This window comes from Eumetopias jubatus, unplaced genomic scaffold, assembly GCF_037043125.1.
Source record: "Eumetopias jubatus isolate StellerSeaLion01/CBP00866 unplaced genomic scaffold, mEumJub1_p1.0 scaffold_11, whole genome shotgun sequence".
NCBI classification, from domain to species: domain Eukaryota; kingdom Metazoa; phylum Chordata; class Mammalia; order Carnivora; family Otariidae; genus Eumetopias; species Eumetopias jubatus.
Window position 1 is genome coordinate 86,556,704 of NW_028274817.1, and position 19,698 is coordinate 86,576,401.

A 19,698-nucleotide genomic window follows, 5' to 3' on the forward strand; every position below is an offset into this window, starting at 1 on the left:
AGACCTCTTTACTTCACTTGTTTGAACTGTTCCTACTCCCTTTCTTTGTCCTGACCATTGGCAATGTAGCTTTTGCATTCACTACTGCACCTAAACGGCTCCTCCCAGTTACCAATAATCACACTGCTAAATTCAGGGGTCAATCTCTAGTCCTCCTCCTACTTCAGCTGCATCTTTACACCACTGATCTTTTCCTTCTCTTTGAAATGCTTTTTTCTCTTGAAGTCTAGGCTGCTACACACTCTCGGTTTTCCTCCTGTCTTCCTTCTGGCTTCTTCCCAGTCTCCTCTTGCTGCTTCTTCCTACTCTGCTGGACTTCTTCATGTTGCAGTGCTTCCAGGCCTAGTGCTCGGTACTGTTCTCCTCTCTATCTACACTCACTCACTCAGTGATCCTACCCAGTCCAGGCTAAAGCCCATCTCTAGGCCAATGGCTCCCAAATGCCTGTCTGCAGTCCGGGACTTCTCCCAAACTCCAAACTCACACAGATACTTGTCAGTTTGACATTTCCACTAGGATGTCGGATAGACATCTCAAACTTAAATGTCTAAAACTGAACTCATCATCTCTTCCCCCTAATCTGTTCTTCTGCAGATTTCTCTATTCAGTTTATGGCAACTTCATCCTTCCCACTGTTTGGGCCCCAAACCTGGAGGCATCCCCAACTCCTATCTTTCTCTCCCACCTCCTGTTGGCTCCACCTTCAACATTCATCCAGAATCTAATCACTTTTCACTACCTCCACGGCCACTACTCCAGTCAAAGCCACCACCATCTCACAAGGATTACTAGAATAGCCTCCTAATTGCTTTTCCTGTTTCTAACCTTCCCTCCCCTGTCTATTCTAAATACAGCAGCCAGAGCTTATTTTTAACTGTTTACTATGGAAATTTAAAAACCTATATAACGGCACAGAGAACACTAATCATGACCCCCATATACCCATCAGCCAGCTTCAATAGGAATTAATGTATGACCAATCTTGTTTCATCTTTAACCCCCACAGTACCCTGCCCCCAGATTATTTTGAAGTGAGTATTAGACATCATATCATTCTACAGAGTCATCCCTTAAAAACACAAGTCAAATCATGTCCCTTGCCTGCTCAAAGCCTGTCAATGGCTTCCCCTTAAACTGAGAGTAAAAACAAAAGGTCTCTTAAGGGCCCTGGAAGCCCCACACCAGGGGCTGGCAGCCTATGGCCCACAGACCAAATGCAGCAGCTGTCTGTTTTTGTGTGGCCCAAGAGCTAAGAATGGGAACTGAGGATGTTTTTACATTTTTAAATGATGTAAAAAATAAAAAGAAGACTACTTCATGACACGTGAACTAATATGAAATTGAAATTTTAGAGTCCATAGAGTTTAACTGGAATACAGCCACGTTCACCTGCTTAAGTACTGTCTGTGCTGTCTCTGTGCTCAAGGCAGAGCTGAGGAGTCGCATCACAGCCCGTATGACCTGCAAAGCCTAAAATATTTCTCTGGCCGTTCACAGAAAAAAACCTGCCAACCCTTGCCTTAACCAGTCAAGTTCCCATATGACCTCTCTGATATTCTCTTCTCACTCACTCCATTCTAGCCTCATTAGCCTCTTTACTGTCACTCAAACAGGCCAGACACACTCCTATCTCCGATCATCGGCTGATCCCTCTGCCGGGAATATTTTTACCCGAAATATCTGCATTGTTTTCTCTTACCTTCAAGTCCTTCCTCAAATGTCTCCTCTACCATAAGTCCTACTCTGACCACTCTATTTAAACCTGTAATGCATGCCCCCTGCCCCACACTCCCCACCTTCTCACCATACTCCACATTTTTCCTTTCTATAGCACTTCCCATTTTCTCATGCACCATTTAGCATTTATTCCTTATTCCCTATTTCTCCCAACTCAAACCTACGTTCCACGGCACAAGGTTCTTTGTTGGCTTGCTGATAAGTCCCAAGTGCCGAGAACAGTGCCTGGCACACGATTAGGCACTCAAATATTTGTTGAATAAATGTAATTCTTTATAATAAAAAATTTAAGAGTCTTAATTTGGTAAAACCTTCACAAAATGCAGACTCTAAACTCTAAGTAATAAAAGTAAGAACCATTGCCCTGCAGATGAAAAACCTACTCCAGAATGCTTCCTCCATCCATCTGTTCATCTATCCATCAATCTAGTATTTACTGTCTGTCTGCCATGTCAGGGGTGTGGGGGATCTAAGGATGAAACAGTCTGAGCTTACAGTCTACTAAGGAAGATAAATCTCAGAGAATAACTCAGACAGTGTGGCAGAATGTGGTAACGTGGGGCTGTAATGCCAACTCAAGTCTGCTAAGATCAAGGCCAGTGTTTTCTTTCACCACAGTCATGCTGCCAATTATTAACTATTCTAAAAAATCCTCCTTTGGGCGCCTGGGTGGCTCAGTCATTAAGCGTCTGCCTTCGGCTCAGGTCATGATCCCAGGGTCCTGGGATCGAGCCCCACATCGGGCTCCCTGCTCCGCGGGAAGCCTGCTTCTCCCTCTCCCACTCCCCCTGCTTGTGTTCCCTCTCTCACTGTCCTTCTGTCAAATAAATAAATAAAATCTTTAAAAAAAAATCTTTTAAAAAAATCCTCCTTTAAAACAGGAAAGATAGGGAGAAAAATGCAGGTACTACGATAATGAAAGTAAGTAAATTAAAGGATATAAGTTCAATGTGCTATTATAAAATGGCTAATAATGGGGCTCCTGGCTGGCTCAGTTGGTGGAGCATATGACTCTTGATCTTGGGGTTGTTTGAGCCCCATGTTGGGCATAGAGATAACTTAAAATTTTTTTTAAATGGCTAATAATTATAAAAACATGGAAAATATTTCAGTTTTTTAGTGGGGAGAATGAATATTATAAACAAATCTATGATACAATTAAATATGGATATATTTATGCAATAAACACTAACTGAGCACTGACAATGGGCAGGCACTCCCCTTTCTGCTACGGGAAATCCAAGGAAGAATGATGCACAACCTTGGTCCCCAAGGGGCTCACATATGAGGAGCAACCAGGACAGAACTCAGGAAAACCTAAACAGGCAATGCATTAAAGTTAGTAGATCCTGTGGGATTAGTGTTCCCTTAAATTGTTTTCCTTTGTAACTGCTGTCCTTAAATAATATCAGCAGAAAAAAAAAAGTTAAAAAAGAGGCAGGACAAAGTATCTAATTCTGTCAGATGTAAAAAATGAATTTAAGAAATTAAAAGGGTCTTTGGGGTCCAGATTGTGTTCTTTAAATACCATTTCTCAGTAAAAGAACGAGGTTTACTTGGAGGAGTGGCCGATCCCAGGTCTGCAGCAAGAAATATACAAGATGAGCCAGACAGCAAGAAACCTCAGGAAACAGCCAGAGTCACCGTCCCTAAGTGATGACATCATATGGCTCCTTTTCTGTGAAGAACCTTAGCAGACAATTCTAACTCTAACCAACCTGTAGCTCCTATGCAGGAGGCCTAGGGCGTAGAAGGGTCAACCCTTCTGCCTTTGCTGGAGGTAACTGGCCTCTCGCAATCTCATCCACCATCCCCCCCACTGTCGCTGTTGAGGGCACCAGCAGCTGCTTCCACTTCGTGCAGCTGTATTCCTGTACCCCAGACATCTCTGAAAACTCTACTTGTACTACCATATACAACAAACGTATCTGTGAGAGTGACTCTCAAACCTATCTACCAGGATTTATACATTTAGATGCATCTTTCCCTACCAAAATGAGTTGTCCTTAGTCCAGCAACAGAGTCACTGGTTGAATCATCCTAGAACCTGAGTCCATCCATAGTTGGTGGGTGAGCTGCACAGGAACATGGGCCTGGTTGTTTTAAGAGTTATGGCTTGTTTCCACCCAGGATGGTATCATCTAGCTTCAGAACTCACCTAATTCATCAGAGATCTGACAACAAAGGATGGAAATTAACTACCATTATGGATGAAAAGAGTAGGCTGAAGCGTCCAGAGGCAATGTCTAAAAAAATGGCTTCAGGAATGGTCTGTGCAATGGCAGAGCCCTAAGAGTGAGTGGGAGGCCTCCCAAGTAAACTTTCGGTTATGAGGCGGCTGTCACTGGCAAGTTGAGTCTGACCAATTCAGTGGTGGCCTTGGTGACTTACCTGAATACAAGCCCCTGTCTTCAACTTGCACAGGTTGCAGACTAAGGCCCATCGACTGGGTGGGATGTGGGAGACCTTTGTGATTGGTTCCATCCTCTCAGGACAAGCAATGCTGACCTACAAATAAAACATGACCATAAGGCAGAGGCACCAAGGCATTCCAGAAATACCTTTCACAAACCACAAGTGATATCACATGAAGCTCAGAACATCAAAACAATGAGGTGAGCTACATCTCTTAAGGTTACTATGGAACCAAGAATAAATAAAAGCTGTCCCTTGCCACTGCTCAGACCTTCGATTATTTCCAGTAATGTAAATGATTCATATATAGAATGAGAGGGGGCAGGAGTGGAGATGGAGCATGGTTACCTTAATCAATCCAAAATATCTACACTTTACTTCGGAACCAAAGAAAGCCACTAAGGAAAGGAATTAAAATTCACAAAATCTAGCATCTATTATATGTTAGAGATGGTACCATATGCCTTGTTTTGTCATTTATTTGACTAAGGATAAAAAACAGGCAGTGACAAGCCTTTCAGTTCAGTGTACCAAGAAACAGGATACTGCTGGAAAGTAGCAGCAATCTGGGTGATGAAGAGGTTGCAGCACAGTAGGAAGGATGAGGATGATAACATTTTCAAACCCCAGTCTTTTAAATCATGTAACTATTTACAGTTTGCTCTATTCTTTCAGCCAAAGTAGCTTCAAAGTGAAATCAGTCTTTGGGAGAGTACTGAAAGGAAGGCAGGCTTTAAAAAGAGATGGAAAACATTTTTTTTTCCATATGAAAATAAGGGGTTAGGCAACTTCTGGTAAAAAGTGTTATCCCACTCTCTTACAAATGTGTACATGAGTTTCTAAGAGAGCCACAACTTTAAAAAAGAGTGAAGGACTATTGAATAAAGCTAGTTAAACTAGTACAAGTTCTACCCACAGCAAGAAACCAACAGTAGAAAGATCAGAGCGATCTTGAGCAACTCAAAAGGTACTAAAAACCCTAAGACAAAGTCAATAGATAAGAAAGCTTCTTTTAGGGGCGCCTGGGTGGCTCAGATGGTTAAGCGTCTGCCTTCAGCTCAGGTCATGATCCCAGGGTCTTGGGATGGAGTCCCACGATGGGCTCCTGGCTCATCGGGGAACCTGCTTTCCCTTTCCCTCTGCCTCTCGCCCTGCTCGTGCTCTGTCTGTATCTCTGTGTCTCAAATGAATAAATAAAAATTAAAAAAAAAAAAGAAAGCTGCTTTTATTTCTAAAGGACTCTTCCAGAGTCATGTTCTAAACTCATTATGCTGAGAAAGCCTGCTCTATTAGCTGGGCGTTTGCTGCAGGAAACCAGTCACTCTCAGGCCAGAAACCCGAGAGTTCATGTCAGTCTATAAGCTAGATATTCTTAGTACGAAAGAGAAACCATTACTCAGATATTTTAAAAAACACTTCTCTATCCCTAAGAGTACCACAGTATTTATCATGGACAGTTTAACTCTGTGAGCTTGAGCTCGACTGTTAGATAGTTAACTCCCCTGGAACTGCCATTAACAAGAATAAAGCCAGGGAAGTTTTAAAAGGGGAATGAATTACCAATACAGTGTCATCAGCTACTGAATTCTAAAGTCTTTTTCTTTTTTTAAAGATTTTATTTATTTATTTGAGAGAGAGAGAAAGCACATGAGATGGGGGGAGGGTCAGAAGGAGAAGCAGACTCCCTGCCGAGCAGGGAGCCCGATGCGGGACTCGATCCAGGGACTCCAGGATCATGACCTGAGCCGAAGGCAGTCGCTTAACCAACTGAGTCACCCAGGTGCCCAATTCTAAAGTCTCTCTTGCCCTGCAGTTAAACTGCCTAACAAATTTGCTGGCTTGGATAGGGGTTGGGGAAAGAGGATGTGAGTGGGATGTTCAAACAGGTTTTTTTTTTTTTTTTTTAAAAAGGCAGCCATAAGAAGGACAAGTAATGTTTGGATGCTCTCTTTAATCCACTTAGTGCGCACACAGCCCCTTATAAAAGATCAGCAACTGAAGGACCAGATTAAATAATGAGGGATGGAGTTTTGAATAAAGAAGCTCTTAGACAAATGTTGAGTCCAAGCTCTGAAAAGAGCTTCAAAAATCAAAGGGCAACCATCACAGTGGGCAAAAGAACTATTGCTCACTTTATTTGGAATAGCCTAACACTGGAAACAACTGAAATGCCCATCAAAGAATGGATAAATCATGGTATATCCATACAATAGCATACTACTCAGCAATAGAAATGAATGCGTGCTGATACATACTACAACAAGGAATGCTAGGCAGACAGAAAAGATTGCATACTGTATGATTTCATTTATATGAAATTCAAAACCAGACTAAGCTAATCTACAGTGATAGCAATCGCAATGGTAAATAGAGACCCAGATAGGGACTGGAAAGTGGGTATGAGGGATTATTCTGGGGTGCTCTATGTCTATTTCTGGGGTGTTCCAGGTCTTGGTCTGGGTTGTGGTTATAGATAGGTATAAAAATTCATGAAACTGGGCACTTTGTATTTGGTATTTTAAGTAAGTTTCACCTTAAAAAAATCTGCTCACATTCTGGTCTTTTGTGCCTCTCTTCTCATACAAACTTATCCAGTAGCACTGGTATCACCACCTATAAGTGAATCAGCACGGGCTTACATGCTCACTTGCATCTGAGAAGGATGTGAGGGAGCTCAAGTAGAAGCCCCATCACCTCAGAAACATGGGCAGGCATGAAGCATCTCCACGAAGCCCAAGCCGTTCTGAATGCTGTGGGAAACAGGGGCCTCCTGGAGCAAACGGGCTCACAGGCCTGGATGAGTTCTTACCTCTGGAATCCACAGGGCACAGCTGACGTGAGCCCATTTAGTCCCTGTCCTGGTAGTTTTCATGGCCCCCCCTCTCTTTGGACATAACAGACATTGCGGATGAATGCCCAGGACACAGGAACGACACAGCCAGCTGCCTTCTGGGACCTTGAGGATGCCGTAGCAGGCCTGGGGGGCACGAGGAGGAGAGGGGAGAATGGTTAGCATCTTCTCACCAAGAATGATGTCTGCTCTGGTACACAGTCACAGAGTACCCTCCGCTTTTAGGAGAAAGAGGCAAATAAGGCCCAACAAGCTCATATCGGGGATTTAGTAATTTTAAAACACTCAAAAAAAGGGCAACTTCCAGCATCTGTTCTAAGATCGGCATGTCTGTCTATGAGAACTGACTTTAAGGACAAAAGAATAAGACTAGAAGGAAATATATACAAAAGCTGGCCCAACTGTTATCTGAGTTTGGGGATTACATGCTTTTTTCCTTTTTTGCCTCTGTTTTCTAAAGTTTCTTCAATGATTATGTATTATATTTATCAGTCATATATTTATTGAATAACTTCTACATGTCATGCACTGTTGTAATCAAGAAAAAAGTGTTAAAAAGGAAACAGAATGAAACTTCTGAACAGCAAATGAGCTAATGTTCAAAGAGCCTAACAGAGTCTGGTGCATAAAAAGCACTCAGCAAATCACAGCAATTACTTGCTTGGGTTGAAGAAAAAAGGACTTGTGAATGAATCCTGAATTGAATAGAATATTAGACTAATCACAATACTCCATAATGAGTTCTGAAAGCTGCTTCAAATCCTTTATGGAATGAAGTTGGACAAATAAATGAATTACTGGGGGAGGGGAGATAAGTTTGGAAAACATTCTAGATTTCCTTTTCACTACCTCCAACCTCACCCATCTTTCCCTTCCTTACTGCTCTACTCTCACCATTAAGGACTAAACCTGGGGGCCACCTGGCTCCCCATGTGGCCTGGCATACTTTCCACCACTGATTCACCAAGGCAGCTTCAAAATCTGTGCCTACCCCAGGAGGCTCACCCATAGCTTGGATTCAGGTTCCAACGGTTACTATCATGTTACCCCTGAACTGGCCCCTTTTCCCTAAACTATCCATATCACCACCATGCTTCCCAGCTTCCAGATCCAAAATTCCTGTACTCATATTATCTACTTCCCTTTGTCTACCGCCCCTGGGGCATGCTAGTCCTCCCTACAGAGGTGGCCCTTAGGCTCTGACCTTCCTCTCCATCCCCACCACAACTGCTCCATCCATCCAAGTCCTTATCATGTTATGCCTGGATTGATTTATTCCTAAATTCTCTTCCGCCCCCTTCACACCTTCAATCCTCCTTCTATTTGGCTGCCATGTTCTTCTTACTAAAACAAAGATTTCATTCCATTGCACAGCAACAAACCCTCTAGAAATTCCTTCTGTTCTCACCCCACCATCGTCTAAACCACAGGTTGGCAAACTACTACTTGAGGCCTGTTTTGTAAGGCTAACAAGCTAAGAATGGTTTTCATATTTTTAGAGTGATGTTTAAAAAAAAGAATACGTTACAGAGACCGTATGTGGCCCTCAAAGTCTAAAATATTTACTATCTGGCCTTTCAAAGAAAAAGTCTGCTGGCTTCTGATCTAAAGCCTGATGTTTCTCACCTCACTTCTCAGTTCACAGAGCCCCTGTGTCTGCTCCACTTCTTGATCCCTGCCCACTACTCAACATATAGCTTCCCTCACCAGGTACGTGGTTGGCAACATGTATCCTTCTCTACTTTAGCTGTTATGTTTCATCTCCTCAGTGAGACTCTAAGGTCACTGGGGTAGGTCTTTTATCATCAGTTATCTGGAATGTTTTCTATACTGAGATCAAATAGGCAGTTTGGTAGAACAGATTAATTTAGGTCAAGAACTGAAGCTGAACTCCAACCAGGCTGCTCTTACAACAGCAGGGCATCATTTTATAAGGTTCCTGACCTTCAAAAGCTTTTCTTTCTCTGAGGTCCAGAAAGTTTGCTAGGAAACGAAAGCAAGCTTCCTCCTAAAACAGAACCTGTTTTGGACCAGCAGAAGAAAAACCAGTGGTTCTAGGAATACCCTTTATCTCCTGGCCCTTCCACTAGGCAGAATAACATTTACTGAGCCCTTGTGTAGACTTATTCATGGTGAGCTTGTATTGCATAGCAGCGGTTCTCAATTTTCTCTAGACCACATGATGAAGGCTGTGGACTCTGAGACATATGTTCTACATATACTTTCAGGGGGTTAATAAACTCAGTGCCAAACATATATATGACAGATATAAAAAACTATGAGCATGTACCTTCAGACAAATTAATTTAGGCCTCAGTTTGAGTGTTCAATACCTGGGCTAAGAACCAAAAATGGAATATACAAAGGGACTTGGAATGCTCCCAATTTTCACATTTTTAATGTTAAAATGTCAAGTCTATTGATGTAAACCTCTCTTCTAAAATACTGACACAAGTGTGTTATAGTCACAGAGGAACAAATATTTGACATAATGTGGTGGTAGTAAGGAAGAAAAATTATGTTTAATAAATATAGATGTCAGCATGTCCCTGATTCTGTTAAGGAGTAAACCAAATCCTCCAAATCATTTTAAGTCACTTTTCAGTCAACAGAGGGAGCTCTAACCTAAGTATCTCTTTAGAAGTCAAGCGACTATACTCACTTTGGAAGAAATCTCTTTTATATGAAACTTTATGTGGCACCAACATCCAGCTTTAATACATACCAGCTTATATTCTGCAAGGCCTGGTCAGGTATTACTGTCATCCCTTTCTATGTGAGGAAAGCGCATCATTTATAGTCATTAATGGATATGTTTTCAAAACAAAATAATCTTTGAGGAGAATTATTAAGTTACATTTCATTTTTTAGCCGAGGAATCTGAAAATAATTCCTTAATATTTGGTCCCAACTGTGAAGGACAGATACTGAAAATATATACAGATAACCTTTGTACTATTTTCCCTTCAAGCCTACAATCATTTATCTGAAAACCCTAGGGTGAGAAACATAAGGAAATTCAGAATTGTTCGGACCTTAGGAAAACAGTAAGTAAATACATGGTATACTACCTAAACCCCAATGGGACCAGGGGCAGTACCCTATTATCAAATATATTAATATTATTCTAGCAAACTATATGACCATTTATACAAAATGGGATAAAGACTATAAACAGCCCCATATTGGGTGAGTTCTAGTATTGCCCCTAATCAGTTTTGGTGCCAAACTTAAGCAGTTTTCAGAGCTTTTGAAATTTCTGGAATTGTAGAGGAAAGACTGTGGGCCTATATGTTATCAAATATTTACATTAATACCTAAATGATATTTCCTCTCTCGCTAAAGGTGTGACATAAATGCCAATAACTGGTAGAATGAAGATAAATTTTTGAAGTTCACTCTTTCAAAGGAAACAAGTAAAATGAAGAAGATCTACTTGGTCACAGAAAAATTTTGAGTACCTTTTAATACAGAGGGTTAGGTTAGGTGGCCCAAGCAATTAAAGTTGTAAGCCCTGTTTTCTCTCGATCTCCTGCGTTACCTAATCATTTTATTTATTAAAAAATTTTTATTTTAAGTAATCTCTATGCCCAACATGGAGCTCAAATTCATGACCCCGAGATCGAGTCACATGCTCTACTGACTGAGCCAGCCAGGCGCTCCACTGCGTCTAATCATTTTAGTCATTTTGTAGCCAGAATGACCTTTCTAAAATACAACTCCTAGCCTTCAGGGTTGACGGGACAAAGCCAAAGTTCCTTAGTCTGTCAGCGAAGGCTGGTCACCTGTGGCTCCGGTATCCCTCTCCACCCTCGCTCTCCATCCTCCTCTACTCCACCCCACCACCTCCCACAGCTCTGAACAGCTCCAGAGTTGCCTCCCGTATACTTAGCCCATTCTCACTACCCTGCCTGAATGGGTTCTCCTCTCTGCCTGCTGTTCTTTGTGGCAGTTAGAGTCAGCTTGGATGTCACTTCTCCGAAGCTGTCCCTGACCCCCAACCCTCCCATGTAGTCTCACAGCAGCATGGACTTCCATCCACAAAACCACCTGGCACACTGTGCTAAAGGGGCAGTACCCTTGTAGCCCCTATACCGGCCTCTGGTGACCCCGGGGGCCAAGACCATGTCTGCCTCTTCGTCACTGACTGTGTCTTCAGCATGTGGCACAGTCCTGGCACATGGCAGCATGGTGTTCCATACCTATCTGCTAGATAAATTAATGAGAGAAATGAAACACACAACAGGTTCAGAAGAGTGAAAAATTATTTAGGGTAGGGGAATTCAAGAAAAGGTTTAAATCAAATCTTGGAAGTTCTATAGATTTTTTTATAGATGGAGATGGGAGAAAGCATTTTAAATTGGAGTGTGGCCAAAACATGAAGACAGGACAGTGTCAGGAATAGTCATCACTGCCCCCTTAAGTAAACTTATTTTGCTGGAGCATAGGGCTTGCGAGGGCAAGAAAAGGAAAGAGCTGAAAAGAATGTTGATATCATCATCATCATCATCAATTAAAAACGCATTGTGGTAGAAAGGACGACAAATAACTAGCTGTAAGAGCTTGGGTAAAGTCACTTCATCTTTCCTGGTATTATTTGTAAAACTGAGGAGTGGGATGGTCTTTTACAGTCCTAAAATTCTATGATCTTTAAAAGCATAGCAGACTCAGCTTCCTGGGAGTTATATATCAGGAGGGCTCTGGGTGCTAGGATAAAGAGTCTGGACTTCTACCTGGAGGAACTATAATCTCCATCAAGGTTACTAACCATGAGTGTAACTTGATGGTGTAACAGGGATTCAAAGGTGAAGGAGAGACTCCCAGGCAAGCAACAAGGAGACTCCCCAGGGGACTATAAAAGTCTTGAACAAGGAAAATTCAATGGCATATGTATGAAGGGATACAATAAAAATCTGGGTTTAGCTCCTGGGATAAAGTTAGCAATTAAGTCACCTTGGGGATCATAAATATTGTTTCTAAAGGAATTACTGAAGAACAGCCAGGCCAAATCTTTATTTTCATCCTTATTAAATGCAAATTGCTACCCAGATATGGGTGCTGGAGACCATCACTGAGCTTCAGAAAGGCTGACCGTGGGGAGGTGGTGGTCTCCACTCTCACTAACCTGATGCACACAGACGTTACACTTATCACAGAACACCATATCATTCCCTTCTTCACTGTCTGGAGACCGGCACACATCACAGATCACATCTTCATCATACTCTATGCCTAGCCCTTCCTCTGTCTCAATAGCATGGTTCATATTTTCATGGCAATGGCGTTCCAGGACTTCTACTGTCTTTTCCATAAGATTCTCATCAACTGGCCCATAACCTGCACAGAAATACAAACAATCAATCAACCCATCAGTCAGCTGTCATTCCCAAATCACCTACTGTGAGTCCGGTGCAGGGATGGAGGGATTCTAAAAGATAAAACCATCTCTTCCCTGATCTAAAACAACCGGATTTCAAAGAATCTTTTACTAGAGCTATTCTAATATTTACATATCATCACATATTAGTGTGTGACACATGAAAGGATAAATAAATTTTACCACATTCCTTGTAAGATGTATTACTGACCCTTTCAATTTTCTGTCTACATCCTAACCAGTCTCCTCCTAAATCTCTGTTTTCTCTTATTCCCACTGAGGGCGAACTTTCACTGAGCTTTATAATTTTGAACACTTTAATTTACAGAATAAGATAATTAGGATCACAACTATTTGAACATAAATAATAATTCATTCTTAGCATGTTAGTCCCAATGAGCACATCTGACGAGTATATGAGGAAATTTTCATACAAAAAGGTATTAAGTCATAAAAGAAAATTCTAGGTACTGTGTATGTCAGTATACATATGAAATAATTTGTTTTTTAAACTGGCTTCCAAAAATATCCAATAATATTTTCCAATGGCAACTGTATATAAAAGAAATCTATTAGCATCCACAAAAGTCTAACTGCAAATTCTGAAATTACCTTTTTTTGCCTCTTGATTCCCTTTCCTTCTATACTTTTAATTTTTCTTAGTCTTCCAAACTTAATAAACCCAACTAAAAGATTTATATGTGGATACAGGCAACAACTAAACATATTTCTTTTTAGGGGACTAATGATTTTGTGAGAGCATGTATATATACATATAACAGCTTGTAAACTCAGGAATAATTCTGAAAATGATCCAAAACAAATTCACCCAAATATTCCACTTCATTTGTTATATAAGATACATGAAGAAACTCTGGAATTCCATATAAACTACTTTTTTAGTGTTGTAGATACTTATGAAAGCAAAAACTACCCAGGTAGTATGTTTCATTTTACCAGCCAAGACAAATTACACATTTTTTTTTTCCCTGGAGTGGAAGAGGACAGTGTCTGGTTGTAAGGGCACTTAGATTCAAATTCCAACTTGACCCCATATTGGTTATGTAAACCTTGACAAGTTATTTATCCTCTTTAGGGATTAGTTTTGTTATCTATAAAATAAGGATCATAATACAAACTCAGTGATTTCTTGTGAGGCTGAGATGAGGTAATGTTTGTACACTGCTTAGTATAGTGACCAGTATGTAGTAAGCACTCAATTTTTTAAATTCCTTAATCTGAACCAAAAAATATGCTTAATGTTTTTAAAAGTTTATTTTAAGCTCGTAGAAGCCTTACTACAATATCATTTACTCTAAAGAGTAAAACTTGAGATAAAGCAATCCTCTTTTAAAAACTCTTCAAGCCTAAATGCAATGTGGTGTCCTGGATGGGATCCTGGAACAGAAAAAGGTCATTAGTGGAAAAACTGCTGAAATCCCAATAAAGTCTAGAAGTTAGTTAATAGTAATGTACCTGTGCTGGTTCCTTAGCTTTGACAAATGTACCATGGTCAAGTGAGATGTTATTAACATTAGGGGAAACTGAAACTGGGAGGGGCATATGGCAACTGTATTCAATGTACACTTTTCTGTAAATCTATGACTACTCCACAATAAAAAGTAGATTACAAAAAATCATCCAAAGGGGATTAACTGCAAAATACCAAAGGGACCTTGTCATAAGGTGGTGTCATATTGAAGTGAGCCCTGTAATGATCATAATGTATACGGATGTCATATGGTTCATAAATGCAACTGCACACTGAGCCATCAATCCACTTGATGATGCTCTTATACTCTGATTTCCCCTTCTGTCAGTCTTTTATTCTCTTCCTTTTGTGGTTTGCACCCTAAGTTGACATCCCTTCTCTCCTCTTAGAAGGCGGAGTAAGAGAAGGCTTAAAAAGTTTTAAAAAATAAGTACTGGTTACTGACAGAATAATTACCACCATCACACCAAACTGGATTTAATACAGTTTTATGTTTTTATTCATAGGCATTCAGATACCAACCTCAAAAGGAAGAGAGGGGAAAAAGGGGAGGGAAGGAAGAAAAGTAAAACCATTGATCCTTGTACTAACGATGTACAAATGTGATTCAAACAAAAATGAAATCAATTGTATGCTTCTCTGTATCTCATATGGAGACTTAAAAACCAGCCACAGTTCCATAGGACTATTTGGACCTAAACACTGCTCAGACTGAAGACTGGTCAAAGAGCTGTGCGTAAGAATAAAGTGAGTTTCCTTTGAGCCTAGCATCTCCCAGCATTGCTGGTATGGTGCTGTAGGACATACATTTACTTTAAAACTATTATTATGTTTACTTCCAAGATTTTTTTGTTTGCTTGCCTTTGCTTAATTTAAGTTTTTAAGAATTGCATGACAGCTTCAGAACTCACTAAAGGTAGTAAGGTAGCTAAGAACTGCATTGGGGATGTTTTGCCCTAAGCCTGCCATTCTTGCGGCAGGAAAATTACTAGTGTCGCATGAAGGCATTGCTGGTCACACCGACCTGTCAGGTGCAGTGGTGCTGCCTCCTGCTGAAGTTAGAGCTTCCCTCCAGCCGGCAGAGATGGCAGAGGTGCTGCTGCCCCTGGCCCTGCCCACTGACCAGAGTGCTTTTCAGGGCTGAGCCAGGAACCAGGTTCAGAATCCTTCTTAACCAGAAGTCCAATCAGCCATGACCACTTTCACAATCGGAACTGGAAAACAATCTTATGAAACCTACATGCCATCCCTGATCTGTGCTATTCACCATGAACAAGGAAAGAAAAGGTCAGATTTAAATGTTATTGCTCTATTTCAATATATTTACGCATTTCAAGAAATGCTTCATTAAGGTAAGATCAAGGAGAAAAATAAACGAAAAGGCCAGAAAAGAAAAGAAGCCACAAGATGAAAGCAAGTTAAATGGTCCTGACAACTTAAAAAAAAATCACGAGGCAATACAAGGAACAACTTACTTGTGGGAAAACAACTCACCCATTTCTGCGAGATCTTCATTGAGTTCCTGGAGCCAGAAGATGTCCATGTCGTCTAGGTCATAGCGACACACAGATGCTGCCAACTCCATGATGTTGATGTAGCCAGGTTCTGTGGTTTCCGAGCTGGAGCAGTGGATGTACTTCCGGGGCCGCATATACAGAACCTCCTTTACCTTCTCGGCTACAATCCTAGAAAAGTGAAAGAAAGATACTCCTAAGTCAACAAATGACAGATTCTGGGCACTGACTGGGTGGGACACAGTGGAGTTGAATGCTCGTCTTTTTCACCGTGGGGGGAGGTCCTCGCTCTGCCAACTGAGAGGTATGGCAGATCCCTTTCTAGAAAGTAAATGGTTCTACAAATTCAGTTTTGTCATCTGCTGTGAACAGTCCGACTGCTAATGTAATGTTTCATTTACCCTCATCGCTCCTGGGTCCCTATTACCATTCATTCTAATAAAATGTTGCATTGTGTGTTCTTGGTGCAATAGCCACCACATTTGGTTAGAAGGGGAAACCGAGGAAGAGATGATACCAGCACAAAGGCACAGCCAGATGCCATACCAAAGATATATTTCAGCTAAACCCATGATTTTCTGCCACGGATGGTGGTAAAGAGTACAGGCTATAGACTCACACAAGCCTGTTTTTTTCTGCCACTTACTCACATAGTGATCTTAGGGAACTACTTCATTTCTACAAGGTTCAGTTTTCCTAGCTAAAAAGTAAGGACAACAGTCATATACTATGATAAAATAGTATCAAATTTGTAGGGTTATTACAACAATTACACAAAATAAAATATATAAAGTGCTTAGCATAGTGTATAGTAAAAAACAAATGTTCAATAATGTTATTGTTATATTTCTTATTCTTTTCACTATTTATGTAGATGAGGTAAAGCCAAGAGGCCATGGACTTATAAAAACTCCAGGCATTTCCCAGCCATACATGATAGTGACCAGTTCGAGCCAGGGTAACACGATGGGATGAAAGATTCCTGTTCTTCCATTAACTTCTCCAGCAGGTCTGAGCAAACCCATATTTCCCCTCCCTCCTCCTAACACTTAGGAGCCCAAGGCAAGGAAACCAAGCAAGGGAAGAAATAGAAGTTTCTCATACCGATAACTTATTCTATAGTCAATGTTTTAGATACTTTAGATACAGAAAATACAAACAACAGGAAATATGGATTCTTATTCCCTGGCAAATTTAAAAGAACAGAGTGGGCCCTCTAAAAAAAGAGAAAGAAACAGATATATATATATCATAAAATAATGAAAACTGTTTCTCTGGAAGGCTTCTGGAGCTAGTTTCTTTACTTGAGTCACTATATATGTAGAAGGATTCATAAACATAAACATATTCATATAAATACATATAAGTATTTATAGGCATAGTCTACCTTGTAAATATACAGTGAATATTTCTTCCTAAGCATTCTTCCAAAAGGTTATGATTTCACATAATATATGCTGAACAAAGTTAATAACTAAATGCATTTGCACATTTTAATTTTTCTATCATATGGAGTTTTTAAAGCCAAAGGCAACAAATATTTGAGGAAAAAACCAGAACCCTAAAATATTAATTGAAGCTAAAAATTTGGGAACTGCTGACAGAGGCCTGCTTCCAACTGAAATGAACCCAACTGAAAAGAACAAGACATGCATATGAATTCTCTAGAAACAATGAGATTAAATATGCTATGCTTATTTGGTGCATGGCCTATGAGGTAATTATAGAATATATAATTTTTTTCAAGATTCATCTTGTTCTAAAAGGAAGAATATTTTGCTAACTATTCATATCAATTGTCTCAAATCCTCTGTGGAACAAGGTAGACTATAAATGTTCTTGAATTAAACTAATAAGTTTATTAAGCTTCTGGAAGAAACCTCAGGATAGGCAAATATATATATATATATAAAATATATATTTTAAAGTTTATTTATTTTAAGTAATCTCTACACCCAATGTGGGGCTCAAATTCAGGACCCCGAGATCAAGAGTCCCATGGTCCTCTGACTGAGCCAGCCAGGTGCCCTGAAGGCAAATATGTATATATATATTTTTAAAGATTTGATTTATTCATTTGAGACACAGAGATACAGAGAGAGAGAGAGATCATGAGCAGGGAGAGAGGCAGAGGGAGAGGGAGAGGGAGAAGCAGGCTCCCCATTGAGCAAGGAGCCTGACATGGGGCTTGATCCCAGGACCCAGGGATCATGACCTTAGACGAAGGCAGATGCTTAACCATCTGAGTCACCCAGGCGCCCTGAAGGCAAATATATTTTAAATAAGACATAAAAGCCATCAGCCATAAAGGAAGAGATTTTAAAAACTTCTGTTCATCACCAATATATAATAAACTCTTACAAATCTATTAGAAAAAAACAGACAATCCAATTAAATAGTGGGCAAGAAACTTGAATAGACACTTCCCAAATAAGGCTATCCAGATGGCAAGAAAACTTTTTAAAGGTTTTCAGCCTCATTAGTTACCAAAGAAATGCAAATCGAAATCATAATTACTATTACCTACCAGAATGGCTAAACTTGGAAAGACTGACCAAAAACTGACATTATCTTAAGTGTTTATAAGGAAGTGGAGCAAATAGATCTCTCCTACACTGCTGGTGGGAGTGTGAATTGGTACAACCACTTTGGCAAACTACTTGGCAGCAGATATCATAGCTGAATATACACATACCCTATAAACCCAATCCGGGGAATATACTTAACAAAAAAGTATACATATGTATACTAAAAAAATTAAAAATGTCGGGACACCTGGGTGGCTCAGTCAAGTCAGTTAAGCGTCTCTCTTTGGCTCAGAGGTCATGATCCCAGGGTCCTGGGATGGAGTCCTGCATCGGGGTCCCTGCTCAGCAGGGAGCCTATTTCTCCCTCTGCCTGCCGCTCCCCTTGGTTGTGCTCTGTCTCTCACTCTCTTTCTCTCTCTCTCTGACAAATAAATAAACAAAATCTTTAAAAAAATAAAAATGTCTATATTAGTTGAAAACGGGAAACAATCCAAATACCTATCAAGATCAGAATGGATAAATAAAATGTGGTATGTGGATCACTACATAAAAAACTAATGATGTATTGTATGGTGACTAACATAACATAATAAAATAAAATAAAATAAATAAAATGTGGTATATTTACACAGCAGAATATAACACAGAAGTGAAACTTAATGAACTACTATATGCAACAGCATGGATAAACCTCACAACCATAATGATGAACAAAACAATCTAATCTCAGTATGAAGTCAAAAACTGGCAAAACTGTCACCTATGGAGAGGGAAGTCAATTACTGGGTATGAGCAGGAGGGCTTCTGAGATGTTGGTAATGTTCTATTTCTCGATCTGGGTGGCAGTTAAACGAGTGTATTTAATTCTTGAAAATTCACTGAGTTATACAGTTATGCCCTGGTTACTTTTCTGTGTGTATATTATACTTCAACACAAAGTTTATAATGATAATGATGACAATGATGTATGTCACTCATCTTTTCATTTATATCTTGAATTGAATCTAAGGACTGAATCTATGACAGTAAAAGTATTATAGACTGAAACAGTTAATACTAAAGGCAAGGAAATGCATGGGTAAAAGGTGAAGTTAATTCAAATCTCACAAGGAGAAAGTTTTATATTTATAGTGATAGAGGGGAAGGTCTATGAGAATTAGTGAAAAATATTACTTTGGGATTTTTTTAAATGCAGCTTTAACATCTTCAAGCACCTATAACACTAATACAACTGGAGGAAACTCCAGGATTATCCCTGGGCCATTTTCTTGTCTGGCTAATATAGCCTAGGTATACAGACATTCTTTGAATGGTCACCAGACCAAGTGATCAAATCAGCAAAAGCTCACAAGCCCAGAGGTATGAGCAATTTTGATAGGATGAAGTTAAGTAAGTGCAGTTTTTAATTTGGATGCTTGAATGTAAATGAATGTTGCCGTAACTTTCTGAGTGACCTACCTTTGGTAAAAGAACCCACAGCCGTGCCTGCTTAGCTCCCTAGAAAAAAAGGCCTATCCACCTGCTCCTCAGGGGAGGCCAGCTACTTGTGGCCCCTGTGAACACTGCTGTGACACCCAGGAGGCAACAAAAGGAAGCTGGAACCACTCTAACCTGACCTATGGCCTCCTCCTGTATCTGATGCACAATTGAGTCTACAGGGTGTCTTTGGTTGATCTCAGCATCTGGCAGGTAGAGCCCATGCTTCATTTCCTAATGATTGGATTAGGATTCCTTTGTGAACAGCACAGAAATTGCACAAATATCGTATCATTATGGATTTTTTA

General features: G+C 40.2%; 1 protein-coding gene across 1 annotated transcript in view; it reads right to left on the reverse strand.

The window, feature by feature from the left end:
* JADE3 (jade family PHD finger 3) overlaps nucleotides 1-19,698 on the reverse strand; it is a 96,191-nt gene that overhangs the window by 19,857 nt on the left and 56,636 nt on the right. Inside the window, exons 5-8 of the mRNA XM_028113326.2 lie at nucleotides 15,367-15,557; nucleotides 12,129-12,340; nucleotides 6,962-7,129; nucleotides 4,129-4,245 (exon numbers count right to left, since the gene is read on the reverse strand). Coding sequence (XP_027969127.1) covers nucleotides 4,129-4,245; nucleotides 6,962-7,129; nucleotides 12,129-12,340; nucleotides 15,367-15,557 — 688 coding nt within the window. The remainder of the gene's footprint in view (nucleotides 1-4,128; nucleotides 4,246-6,961; nucleotides 7,130-12,128; nucleotides 12,341-15,366; nucleotides 15,558-19,698) is intronic.